A 13,849-nucleotide genomic window follows, 5' to 3' on the forward strand; every position below is an offset into this window, starting at 1 on the left:
ACATATGACTTGCGCTTCCAGTAATGGGGATGAAGTTATTTGATGCGGACCTCATTTCTTGGCTTTGTTCACTTTCTGAACAAGGATTCCCATTTATAATATAGCAGAATAGTTAGAATTATGGTCAAAGAAAAAAATGGAATCAACTTGACTCAGTTATGTGCAACCCTGAACCTTGGGTTTATCAGCTTTCTGCTGAAAATATTTTTAAAGCATATCCTTTGGGTCATATCCAAAAACAGCAACATGTGAAATTTGCCACAATAAGAGCAGGTACCACAAATTTACCGAACTGTTTAGTATGAGAAGGCTGTGCATATGTGGGTTTGGGATGAGGGGTTTAAAAGTTCAAATGAAAAAAGGAGAAACACAATCCCAATGAGCCACATCTGTATTATGAATAGAGGAAGCTACCATATTGATTCTAAACTAAATTTTGTCATACGAGTACCCTCCCCCAACCCCCTGCCCAGATATCCAGATACAGAATCATAGGATTGAGTTGGATGTGACCTGAAACCGAATGGGATCTCCTCACTTTATAAATGAGGGAATTAAAGCTGAGGGAGGGTAAATGGTTTTTTCAAGATAACACGGTCAAAGAATGAGCTTCAGTTTGAAGTCAGGGCTTCTCCTCTTCACTCTAGTCCTCTTTTTCCTACATCAGCTCCTTTCACATACTTCCCTATATTCATAACCAAGTCTTTATTCATTTTAAAGAATGAGCAAAACTGAGGCTATTAATATTTTCTCACACTTTACGTCTACATAAAGAGTACAACTACAATGGCTTGCTTAGTACTGATCTTTAGAAACTTTGCTTATCAGTCATCATCTTTTGACCTCATTTGTAAGCTTACATGGTCACAGATCTCATACCACATCCTGAAAGCAAATGCAGCATTTGGTTCTTTGAAAGAAATTTTAAGATACAGTTCAAGAGTGCTTGAAGAGAACAAATGTGGCCACTGCTTTTCCTTGGACATTTATGGTTTTCCTTATTTATGCTTAAAGTGAAAAATATACTAAGGATCAAGCTGATAAGGTTTTAATAGTACTTGGCCACTCTGAAACTAATAGACACAGAAAGGCATGTAATTGCTTAACCATATTGCCTTGCTTTAGTCAATGCCACTTATAACAATCTATCATACAAACATTTCAAAACTATCCATCACAACGAGAATTAAATTAGAGGAGATCTCAAGAGGTCTTGAATTTGGAACCTGTTTTTATTAAAGATCTAGCAATTCTTCAACAGGACTTTCAATCATACCCCTAAATGGACTGCCAATATGAAAAGTTATCTGCTTCATCTTTTTTTTCTTTTTCCTACTGAAACAGTGAAAACAAATATTTTTAAGTTCAGTTTCTTCTGTCCTCAGGAGTATACTTTCTGATCCTATGAAACTGGGGAGAGAGACAAAACGATTCTCTAACTCTGTGGTTAAAATCAGTTTGAGGGTTTGGGGTATAGTAGAGTATACCCAAATATATAGTATAGTATAGTATAGTATAGTATAGTATAGTATAGTATAGTATAGTTTACACAGTGCCCTTCACACAGGGAACACACTGCTTTTTCTGAGTTCTCACTATGAGCCAGGTACTGTACTAACAACTCGGTGAATTAATGTTTACTTTTACAGCAAGCATGTTAGAGATGAGAAAACTGACAATCAGAGAGGACAAGTGACTTCAAGGTCACTCAGGAAGTTTGATTCCAAAGCCTGTATGCTATAATAATAATCATTATAACTGCAGTAGCACCAAGAGCCAGAGTGTATATAGCATTCGCTAGGTAACCAGCACAGTTCCAAGCACTTTTTGACATATTTTGAATTACTCGTCCTAATAATAGACTGGTATTTTAGAAATATTTAAGATCCACATTTTCTTGGGATGAAAGACCAAAGCACAGAATGGTTAAATAACTTGCCCAAGGTCCCACAGCTAGTAAGTGCGACCTTGAGCATGCTTCTAGTCTCTATACTTATCATGCCAACCTATGAAAACCCTCCCTGTATAGGTTTGTGATAGGATGTTCTTTTTAAAAAGATTTTAAAACATGTCTTCCATTGACTGTTGTTTAAATTAGGATTCCAGAGGTAAAGATGTTTAAAGAATCCGAGCAACAATAGTAAAAGTCATTGTATGACAGTAACTAAGTTCTTCCATCATGATTCAGCATTACCTTCCATGCTAATTGCAAGATACAGGAAAATCTAACTTTAAGCTATTTACAAAAATGGTTACTAATTGGTTCGAAAACATTTATATAGGAACTTACTAAATAACAGAAAGTATCCTACTCTCACGAAATATTATCCGGAATATCACACTAAGAAATTTCTTTTCTTATTCCTTACAAACACGCTTTACCCATATATTCTCTTATTGTAACAAGGAGCTGCAATGCTCATAATGTGCCTACCTGCAGAAGCTTCCATCTGGTGTTCAGGTCTTCCAGAGTGTTGAGGTTATATGGTGACAGCTGAATGCCCAACGTAGTGAGTTGGCGAGCAAGGTCATTGACGTAGCTGACATTCTCTTTCAGAGGTGTAATTTCTCCTCGAAGCGCCTGTGTGAAATAGTCGAGGGCAAGTTGGAAAATGAGAACATTTAAGGCAAAGAAACAGACACATGCAGACTAAAAGATACCTTGTTCTGTTTGGGGTGCAGTGTTAGTGACATTTGCTCTATTGTAAGTGATATTGCAACCACGAACATTTGTGAATGGGTGAATAATAATAACTAATATGCATAGAGCATTTCTTAGGTGCCTAATCCTGTGATGAGCTTTGTCCACACAACAATACTTTTATTCCTACAAAATAAAATTTTGTAGAATTCTCATTTTACATGTGAGAAAACAACTTGCAGAGGTTTTTCCTTGCCTAAGTTTCAATGGGCCAAAATTGAGGACCCTGGGATACATACCCAGGGTTGCTTGCTTCCAGAGTACATATTCTTAGTGATTATATTATATTACTTTCCAAAGTAATTCTGAATTGGCAAAGTAACAGAAAATATATACTGCTAGATTCTAAATTCTACTCATTTTACAACCACAAATGGATTCTTTTTTTTACAATAAAAAGATATACTTGATAATGAAATATTACATTCACACTTTGCACCAACTGCATAATAAATAGATTCATTTAGAGATTAGGGTATTTTGTCAAGCCCTAAGAATGACTTCCTGGTCTCATGGTATTTTAGTCCTTGTGGCAATGACTTAGGAAGGCTCCCATGGGGCTTCTCCGCTGTCTCTGAAACACTAGAATGGAATTCTCTGATGCAATGCATCATGACAATCTGGTGAGTAGAAGAACCCTATGCAGATACGGGTAGGATATAACCATGCATCATATCTACCCTATTGAGATGACATTTATGGATCTTTAACATGATGTATGATGTCCAAATGTTCCAATGAGCAATTTCTAAGGGACAAATTCCTTCACTTAGGAGAACAGTTTGTGTAATGTAATGTCTACGCACAAGGACAACATCACTTACTTGGTTATATGAGCTGCTTTGATTTGCTTGATCTGGGTAGGTGTTATTTCTCTGGTTCACTATGTTAATAAAACCACTGTTTACACTGACTTCATCTATAGCCCTCCAATTCCCTCCCATTTCAAATAAAAAGAGCCAGTATGTACATTCTAATTAAGAATGGCATTGTCCTGTTGAATCAACCTGAATATCTCACCACTAAAATGTAGTACTGTATGGAATATAAGACTCTTACATAATTCTTAGGTAATATAAGACATTGTGATAATCACTCTGTATAACTGCCCCTAAGGGTAAATTTTATCATTTGTGAAATATATGTCAATAAAAAATAAAAATAAAGGAAAATAGAATAAATCTTTCTGTCTGACCAGAGACATGCAAAAAAAAATCCCTATCTGATGTATTCATCTTTATTCAACTTCATGTCAGTGGCATGTCATAGGAATCAGCCTGAAACTGAGAAAGTTTTTAATAGGGATTGATGGTTAATATTATTATTCCATTGCCTTATAAATAAGTAAACAGATTAAAAGAATCCCATGGAAGGAGGTAAAATCCACCGATGTAAATTCATATCTCTAAAAGGAAATAATCCATAATCACTTTGTTTTGTGTAATAAAGGGTTAGAAAACAAATTTATTTTAAAGATTTATTCATTTATTTGAGAGGGTGTGTGTGTGTGTGTGTGTGTGTGTGTGTGTGTGCGTGTGCATGCTTGGGAGAGGGAGGAGTACAGAGGGAGAGAGAATCCTGGAGCAGACTCTCTGCTGAGTGTGGAGCTTGATGTGGGGCTCGATTCCAGGACTGTGAGATCATGAGCTGAGCTGAAATCAAGAGTCGGCTGTTTAACCAACTCAGCCACCCAGGTGCCCCTAGAAAACAGATTTCTTAAATGTCAACGGAGAAACCTAGACAAGGGCAATGATTACAAAATGAAAGCATTCTCTTCTAGATAGTCACATGTGTTTCTAGGAACCATAAATCAATATCGTATGAGTGGGAACTGGAAACAGGGAACCCTTACAGAGATGGCAGGACAGTCAGGCCGAGTCTGACCAGACTGCAGATTAACTCTGTATGTTAATCATTGGTCTCCACTGTGCCCTTCAGAAGCATCAGTCTCAGTCACATGCAGGTTTCAGCTCTCTTTGGACTACATCATGCACACGTTCAAATGCCTTTTATTGGAATATTTTGGGTTTCACTTCCTCCCCCCAAAATGCCAGACACAGATTTTATTTTATATTATATTTTTAAAATATTTTATTTAAATTCAATTTGCCAACATATATTATAACACCCAGTGCTCATCTCATGTGCCCTCTTTAATCCAGACACAGATTTTAATATTCTGTCGGTGTTTTGGAGGACAAAAAATTAAGTTCTAGTATACATCTTTAATCACAACACTCATTCTCTTTCCTCTCTCCTTCCCTCTCTCTCTCTCCCCACCACCATGGGATCTGATGGCTCCTTTTCCTTCTCCTTCCTTCTCCTTCTCCTCCTTTCTTCTCCTTCTCCTTCTCCTTCTTCTCCTTCTTCTTCTTGCTTCTATCTAGCAATTACAGTAATTCTCTTAACTGATCTCCACTTAAGAGTCACCAGATTAAGTAGTTTTCATTCCTCTGTGAAACACAGTGATGGGGACCTCTCAAAGCCTCTAAATAAAATGTTAGAGCGATCTGTCAGGATGCATGGCCTGCGGCTCTCATTAGTTGAGTTGTCAGTTGTGTATATGTTCTCAAACCTGCTTTTTGCCAGTTGGTATTGCAACTACATAATTAAATTTAATTCCACAAACCAAAGAAATTTAAGTCTAAAAGAAAATAAGCTATTATTTCCATGAAAACTAGGTTAAACACTCTAGAATGGTGCTTAAAAGAGAACAAGGAAAGTAAATATTGTTGAATTGGGTATAGACAAGGCAACTGTAAAAGACAAGAAAAATAATCTGAAAAATTTAGAAGGGTTCTGTATGCCTTTCATGGTTCCTGATGGGCTCTGCCCACATTAAAGAAACTGGAACTGGAAATCAAAGTCTTCATCATTGGCATGATTTATGGAGAAGTCTAATCAGTGAATCTACACTTAAAGAAGAAACCTTCACACAACATTAAAATCCCGGTTGACTACTTTAAGATCGAATAAAATGTTTAAGACATACTTTTTTATGATTTTGATTGAACTGAATTTTTCTCTTTTTTTTTTGAACTGAATTTTCCAATTAACTGTTGAACTCTACCTTCTGAGCTGCAATAGAGGAAATCTATTATAAATTTTACTACCACTACTTGACTACTACTGCTACTGCTACAAGTATCATCATTAACTAAGGTGAGGGGGATGCATATGTTTAGTTTAATCTGGATTACATTTCTGTTAGGATAAATGGAAGCTTTGACTGTGGAGGGGGGAGATCAGTTGGTAAAGTGATCATCTGGTGTGAAGTTTCACGCAGGGGAGATATCATGATGGGCCTGAGCAGAATGAAGAACTCTAGCCAGCTAGAAATCATCACGAGGGCACTAAGCCCACGAGAACAGTTACCACAAAGTAACTGGTGGTAGAAAAGAGGAAAAGACAAAAGAGGTGGGAGAGCATTCAAGTCAGTCTCCACATTGGCATTTGCCCTAGGTTATGGTGGCAGCTCCTACCCTGAGGATGGCTCCCTGCTGTTGTAGACTGACAATGCCTAGAAGCTTACCTAGTAAGCAGCATGGCTCCCTAAACACTGAATCGCAAGACACCACACTATGTAAAGACTACAAAAAGTACAAGTACTGTGTCATTTAAGTGGATGTAACATTGTGTTTGACTATCTTTCAAATATTAGAGCCTGTAATATTATGCATAGAAATATATGTTTAAATGATTAAACACTGAACATGAAATGTCAAAAAAGTACAGTTAACTCTGAACAATATCCTGTGCTATTTAAATGCTACCGGGATTTCATTAGATTTTATTCTAGTTTGGAAGCAGTGAGTGAGAAAACATTGAAGGGAGCCATTATACTGTGGGTTTTCTTTGAATCACTTAAACATCTGGAATATGTTCTCCATGAAAGAGCAAACCAAGTCTAATTTTATTATGACTAGTTTCATGCCGGCAAAATTTTCACTTCATTAAATGTTGTCTGATTATAGATATAAAAGTACTGATTTAGAATGATATATAAGTCTGATATGTCAAGTTTTTCTTCTTTTTATGAAATTAAATTGGCTGTCAGATCGTTGCTTATCCTTATGTAGTTAAAGATTTGTTCGAATATAGATTTAGGATGTTAGTCATCAACCACATTGCAACAAAAGAAAGGAATTTTCTATTAACAAGGAAACATTGTTTTTGGAGGGAGAAACTTTGGCTTGATAGTTAAGGGACTATGTTGCTGGGCGCAGAAAGTCGATTTAAAGGATTGGAAAAAACAAGTCAAGAGACTTGTACTTTGAGGGCCTCCAGTTCCTCTATGAAATATGAAGCAACAGACCTGGCATAAAATCGGTGTTGAACAAATACTCATTGAATGAAAACATGAGTTCAGGGCAAGTGGGAACATTTGAATTAGGTATGACAGAGATGGTGACAGAAGTTGACCTCCGAAACCGGAGAGGTTGCCAAGATGGTGTTGAGGGTCCATCGGAGGCCCAGGACCAACATTTTAAAAAAAATCTTGACCATTTGCCCCATTTTCTCCTTCTCCAGCAGTGTTCCTTGCAAGCATGGAGAAAGCGGCTGACCTAGGTTTGGGGTCATGTCAGGTGTCTCTTTCTCAGGGACACGGGAATTCAAATTTTAGCTGGAATGTGATTGAAAAATATACCATAGAATCTGAAACTGGATTGGGAAGGAAGTGAAGCAAGGTGAAGCTCGTAGGTAGAGAGAAAATAGGGGAGTCAGTGGTGGAAGTCCAGGACAATCCAAGGAAGAGTACATTTGGAGTAGCTGCACAAGCAGGCAAGAAGGGGAAGAGATTCTGGGACATGAGAATTAGCAATGCCACCTAGGAGTTTATTTATAAATTGTGTGACATGACACGTATCATATGCTCACACACATATAAAGGATTTTATTTACATATATATATATATATATATATATATATATATATATATATATATAATGGGGCTACTGATAATATGAAAAACTTCCCTTCTTAGGGATATTAAACATTCTTCCTGAAACCTTAACCTACTAATTCCTAGCAGTCCCATGTCACATACAGGATATTCACAATTAATCAGGTCTGAGGGTGAAAGGCCATTCTCAGGCTATAGATGCTGTGGAAAGAAAATTACAACACAAATACTACTTAAAAGATGAAATAGTGGCTAACTGAATTTCTCTCTACAGTGGAGCCTTATTGAACAAATGTTTGAGAACCAAAACCCCTGGAAAACTGTCTTTAAAGAGGAGGCATTAGGAAAAGTCCCAGGGTTTTTCACGCTGGGTTAGTAGTGAGAAGGCAAGGGGGAGGAACTGGAAATCATGTCCTGTAAACACAGATCTTGATTCCTGTTATTGGAACTCCTACAGGAGGCTCAGGGAAGGCTTCCTAGAGCCCGGTTACCCAAGATCCGGGGGTAGGTACAGCCCAGCTGTTGGCAGCTTCTGCATTTCTGGATGGCTAATTGGGCCAAGAGGGTCAAGGACCATACACTGCTTGGCCCAGAGGATCAGAGGCCTCCTAGAGCTTCTAAAATACCCAGGGGGACATGAGCTGCTCAAATGTCATTGGACCAAAGACAAAGAAACACAAAACGAGATGTAGGAAAGCCTTTCCTGAAATGCATCAGGCTTGGAGACTTCCATTGTTAACTGTAATTCTTGGCTCTGCACTCTGGTTGGTTCACTTCCTGGTGTGGTGCCCAGGAGGAAGGTTCAGCATTTGTCTCAGATACCTACTGACTTAGGCTGGGTTTTGGAGAAGCAGAGTCTGAGAGATCTTAAGTGAGAGAAGCAGGTGGATGGGACAGAAAATCTAAGTAAGGATGTGGTCTCAGTTGGAGCCCAACATCAGCTTGATCCCATGAAAAGCTCTGGAGCACAAATTATATCATAGTCAGTTCCATCTTGAGACAAAGGGGCTGTCCTTTTCTACTCCAACATCAATTGGGTATCAGCCCCCAGCTGCCCCCAGCAATCTTAGGGGAGAAGGGGTAGTGTAATTTCCCAGGCAAAGTGGCTTCCTTTTGCCTGAGGGAGGTTTTCTGGAACAGGATGTGACTATGAGTCTTTTAGCAGCCAACTCTCAGAGTTGCTGGGGGATGAGCACACCAGCTTAGTGAAGGAATCTGGCTGGGGTGCCAACAGTATCTACCACATAGGCGAACTTCATCCAGTCCCCCAATTTCCTCTACCCTTGGACTTCAGAGGTCAGACACTCTTTTTTCTTTTTTTTTAACAAGAGGCTTCTCATGTGTGAATTCTCATTACTAACTGTCCTGTAGACCTCCAACAAAATGGAGAGTGGCCGCCCTTTCCATAATATTAACTCCTTGATTTCCATCCAATGCTGAGGGACTGTGTAGAGCTAAGACAGAAGGGGTAGACTGCAGACTACTGAGTCCATCCCTCTGCCTTTCGTATCACTTTTGCCTCTGGTAGACATTCTTGACAATAAATTATGCCATTGAAACACGTATTTTTTTTTAATAGAGATGCGGCTGCATTCCATTCCAGCATTGGTTTTTATTGTGATAGCCCGAAGGCAAAACATTATGCTGTTTCTTTTCATTGTCTTCCTTGCATTCAGCTTTCAGGGCAACTCTTGTACATTTTCATAGTTGGGCACAATCACTTTTGACCAGCAAACAGAATAAGGACATAAATAATGAAACAGACTCAGAACTAATGACCTAGATGTAGCATAATCAGGATGACTTAGAGGGAGGTTAAATTAAAAAAACAAACAAACACCAACCCAGATTTTAGGAAAATAATACGAAGTTTGTAGCATGAAGAAATTCTGGGCTTTTATTTATCAAACAATTGTCAGTAATTATATTTTAGCTACGGTTTCCCCTCAGGGTCACCCACACTTCCAAATTTGTGGCACTCAAAGCATAGCAATTAACTGCTATGTTTTTCCCATAAAGAATCCTCACATTTTCCTGAAAACTGATCTCTAGTTTCTCTTCGTTTTATTGAAAAAGAACGCATACCTGAACACAAAAGCATAAATTCTTTTTTTAACACTTTCTTATTTGCATCCATCATAATTCATCATCTTTCCAGACATGGCTTCACTCTGAAGCTCATAACCTCAAGGTTCTGAAAATAAAAGCTGAATTACAGCTCTACCACACTAATAGTGTCTATCTTCTTTTTTAATGCATGTTGTTCATTTTGCCTTCACAGATATAAATTGGAAATGAGTAACAAGACAGAAGTGCTCATGGAGGACAGGTTTTTACTTATAAGAACAAGTTGTACTCATCTCGTGACTCTAATTTCCTTGGAAACTTGTTTCTGTAATCCTAACTGTGACTGCTAATTATTTTCTCTTCACAGAAAAAAAGAAGCAAACAAACCACAAAAACAAAACCCTAAAACATTTCAAGTTTTCCACAGCTTTCAAAAGACATAGTTAAAACAAATAAGAAGGTAGTTCACAAGTGTTCTGCAGAAGCTAAACGCAAAATAGGCACAATTAAAATAAAAAGGTCTCTAATGAGTATAAATAAATCCCTTAAGCAAGCCCTGCTTTTAGGCTTCTAAGGAAACAGAAGAAATGCCAATATTTTCTATCTAAGAAATTTTAATTATATGTGCCAAAACATCAAGCAAAATGTCAGTTAGTGAAATCTGTTTACTTCTTTAAAAATAAGTAATAATTCATAAGCCATTAAAAATATCAGCCACAAGGACATTGATATTCAAACTCACGGGTTCTTGTTAGATAGCTTAGGATTTACAGTTTTAACAGGTGTTTTGGGTTTGTGAACGTCCCTGACAGTCTAAAATGTTCACGGTCTGTGCCCACATTTACTACTATCAATCACTACCCCTGTCTTGCTTTCACCTTTCCCTACATGGCTCACACATCCCTGTTAGGCAGTGACTCTCAAATAGCAGCATGCATCATCATCACCCGGAGGGTTTGTTAACCAAGAGCCGGCAGGGTCTCGTCCCCAGTGTTTGTTTGTTTGTTTATTTATAGATTACTTATTTGAGAAGCGGGCGGAGGGAGAGAGCAAGAGAGAATTTGAATCAGACTCTGTGCTGAGCGTGGAGCCCGACACACGGCTGGATCTCACAACCCTGAGATCATGATCTGAGCGGAAACCAAGATTCGGATGCTTAGCTGCTTAACTGACTGAGCCCCCCGAGGACCCTTTGTCCCCAGTGTTTTTGATTCAGGAGGTCCAGGGTAGGCTTGAGAAGTGGCCTTTTTAATAAGAACGTGGAAGATGCTGTGTTCCTAGAACTCACCAAACCTATTCTTGACAAGACCCTTGGTGTGTGCTGTTCTCTCACATTTTTACTCTCTACCCAGCTGGCTTTTATTCATAAACCTCAGATCTCGCTTCATGTGACCGTGAGTACCAGCGCATCCTTGGCTTCTCTGTTTAAAGGGAGCTCTCTGTTTTTCTCCCCCTCGGCACCTTTCCTTCTTAGCCTAGATGGCAATTTCAAAGTGCGCATATATTTGCCTGTTTATGAATTCATCATCTGTGCCATCCCAGGACCCTAATCTTCATTAAGGCAATTCTGTATCATTTTTTTCATCAGGGTATGCCTGAATCCAGCACGTGATAACCCCTCAATACATTTGTATTAAAGAATAAACAATCAAGAGAATTAGGCCTTTTTGCATTAATTACTAATACTTCAGACCAATAGCTCTTCTCAAATTGCTTCATAAACACAGTTGCCTAAAAAATTTGACACCGAATGCCTAAGTAAAAGAGCCAGCTTATTCCTTCAGGTTCCATAACTGAATTCTTTAGACCTATAACTCGATTTATTTTATGTTGGAGTACGTGCTAATTTCTGACATGCCTCTAAGCCTCTGAGCAAGAACCTAACATTCTAGCTTTTGGTGCCTTAAATCAGAGAGTTTTCATAAAAGTGCACAAGTGGGAAAAAGGGAGAAGTAATCTATTTAAAGAAAATATGTTCTGCTGGTGGTGATACACCTTGGCATAGTCTTCTGGAGGGCATTTTGGCAAGGCTGAATAAAAATGTTAAGGATATTTATATAGGAAAAGAGAAAAAGCTACATCCCAGGGTCTCCATGTGAGGTTGCTGAGTGGTCAGCCCAAGAAATCCAACCTGGGCTCTATTGCTAAATTGGTGTTTCTCTCACTCTCTTGACTCTCTTTGTCTCTCTCTCTGTCTTTGTCTCTCTCTCTCCACTTCTCTCTCACATTTGGGGTTTTCTATTAGGAAAAAAGTCCATTTACAAATATTTCCATGCAATTCCTCCTGTGTAAGAGGGGGATAGGGACACGGACACCCCAGGACTATTGCGAAGATGAATGAGAATTTTGGGTCTATTTCTCCTTCTTTTACCCCACCTACAATCAGTTAAGCATTGTCATTGCATCAGGCAACATGAGGAAAACAATGTCATGCAAGGTCTTATTTGGTCTGGTCCAGGGAGAGTCTACAAAGCAGCAGGTAGTAAGCTTATCCCTGAGAGCCACAGACTCAGATCCTTTCTCAGGTAGCTGGACCCTGGGGCCAACTTCTAAGACTCCCCTGAGGTAGAGGGGGGACTTCTCTCTTTCTTCCTCTATCATGTAGCTTTGTAAGGTTTCCTTGAACTAGACATAAAACTGATAAAGCAAGAGGAAGCTTGGTAAGAGGAGAAAAGATACTTGTTCAGAGCTTGAATGAAGGGTAAGAAGTAGGAAAGCTTAATGTGTTTGGAGTGGGACAAATAGTCTTTAGTAAGTGAAGCATGATGTACAGGGTCATTGTGGAAGATTCATCATGGAGGGTTTTTTAAAAAGACTTTATTTACTGATTTATTTGAGAGAGACAGAGCAGAGAGAGAGAGACAGACAGACAGACAGAAAGTACATAAGTGAGGGAAGGAGCAGAGGGAGAGAGAATCTCAAGCAGACTCCGTGCTTAGCTCAGTACAGAGCCTGGGGCTGGATCCCAGGACCCCGAGATCATGACCTGAGTTGAAATAAAAAATCTGAGGATCAGCTGACTGAACCACCTAGGCACCCCTGGTGGGTGTGTTCCTGGAGCCAGGCTGTGGTGGGTATGAGTTGGCCTTTGCAGGGCAGATAATGAAGGTTTATGCAATGAGGAATTGGCATATTCTCAGCAACTCTTTTAGTTAGATTTCTTTATTACTCAGTTGAAAACACTTATTTTATACCACTATGTACTATGCATATACATACTATGTATACATGTACTACGTACTGGGAAAACAGAACTTGTGACAGACTCACATTCATGACCAGAGATACACAGTTTAGTGGGTTATGGAAAGAACAGTGTAATCATGCTATGTGAAGTTATGCCAACAGGGTTTGTAAAGTTCAAAGGAGGCTGAGGCAGGTCCTGAGTGACACCCTGGGTAGATAAGGTGGGAATGACAGAAAGGTCACATTCTTCTGGGTGTGGTGTACTCATCTGGAAAATCTCAAGTAGGCCAGTGTAAGCCTGTGGTCACTTCAGAAAGGAGAAAAGAGTGAAAATGAGTGTCTGTAGATTCGGGACAGACAATTCGAATTGTCTGTAACAATGGCTTGAATTAGAATGGTGGCAAATGGGGTGGCAAGTCATCTGTAAAATAATTTTTATAGGTCTTACATATCTGAAAGAGACCATTTTGTCCTGTGTTTTTGTGCAAGTTTATTTATTCACTCACTCCACAAATTATTATTGAGCACCTATTTATGCCAGGGAATGTTCCAAGCACTCAATGGTTATAATTTAAATGATGATTGTTATTATATAGGCTTATAAAGAAACAAATTCCAAGCCAAAACCTACCCATAGCTACCAAATGCCGCACTTTCGACCACACAAATGCAGGACAAAGTAAGGTATGGTCTTGTATGTAGTAGTTCCCAAGAGGTTCTTTTTTTCTGTTAAGACAAATTAAGCTACCTTGGTGTGTATGAATAATAATTAATAGAGGAATCTAAGGTTGTGAGGTTACCTGTGCACAATGCTACACCTAGTTTGCTTTATACTGGGCATGATTATGTAATTTTAGTTGCACAGGGAAGGCATTCACTTCTGAAACAAAATGAATTTTTGCTGAATTGATTTTCCATTCAATATATTGTTATCAACTTAGAAATACAAAAACAGAACTGAGCCAGAGATGAATATAAATTTTCGAAGAGC

General features: G+C 38.7%; 1 protein-coding gene across 7 annotated transcripts in view; it reads right to left on the bottom strand.

Moving 5' to 3' along the window:
- The window catches only part of DMD (dystrophin), a 2,426,617-nt gene that overhangs the window by 310,666 nt on the left and 2,102,102 nt on the right, over positions 1 to 13,849 (bottom strand). For all 7 annotated transcript variants that reach the window (XM_072743155.1, XM_072743156.1, XM_072743160.1 and 4 more), the window contains one exon: positions 2,435 to 2,581. In XM_072743155.1, the coding sequence (XP_072599256.1) occupies positions 2,435 to 2,581 (147 nt within the window). The remainder of the gene's footprint in view (positions 1 to 2,434; positions 2,582 to 13,849) is intronic.

The sequence above is a fragment of the Vulpes vulpes genome, chromosome X, assembly GCF_048418805.1.
Source record: "Vulpes vulpes isolate BD-2025 chromosome X, VulVul3, whole genome shotgun sequence".
NCBI classification, from domain to species: Eukaryota; Metazoa; Chordata; class Mammalia; order Carnivora; family Canidae; genus Vulpes; species Vulpes vulpes.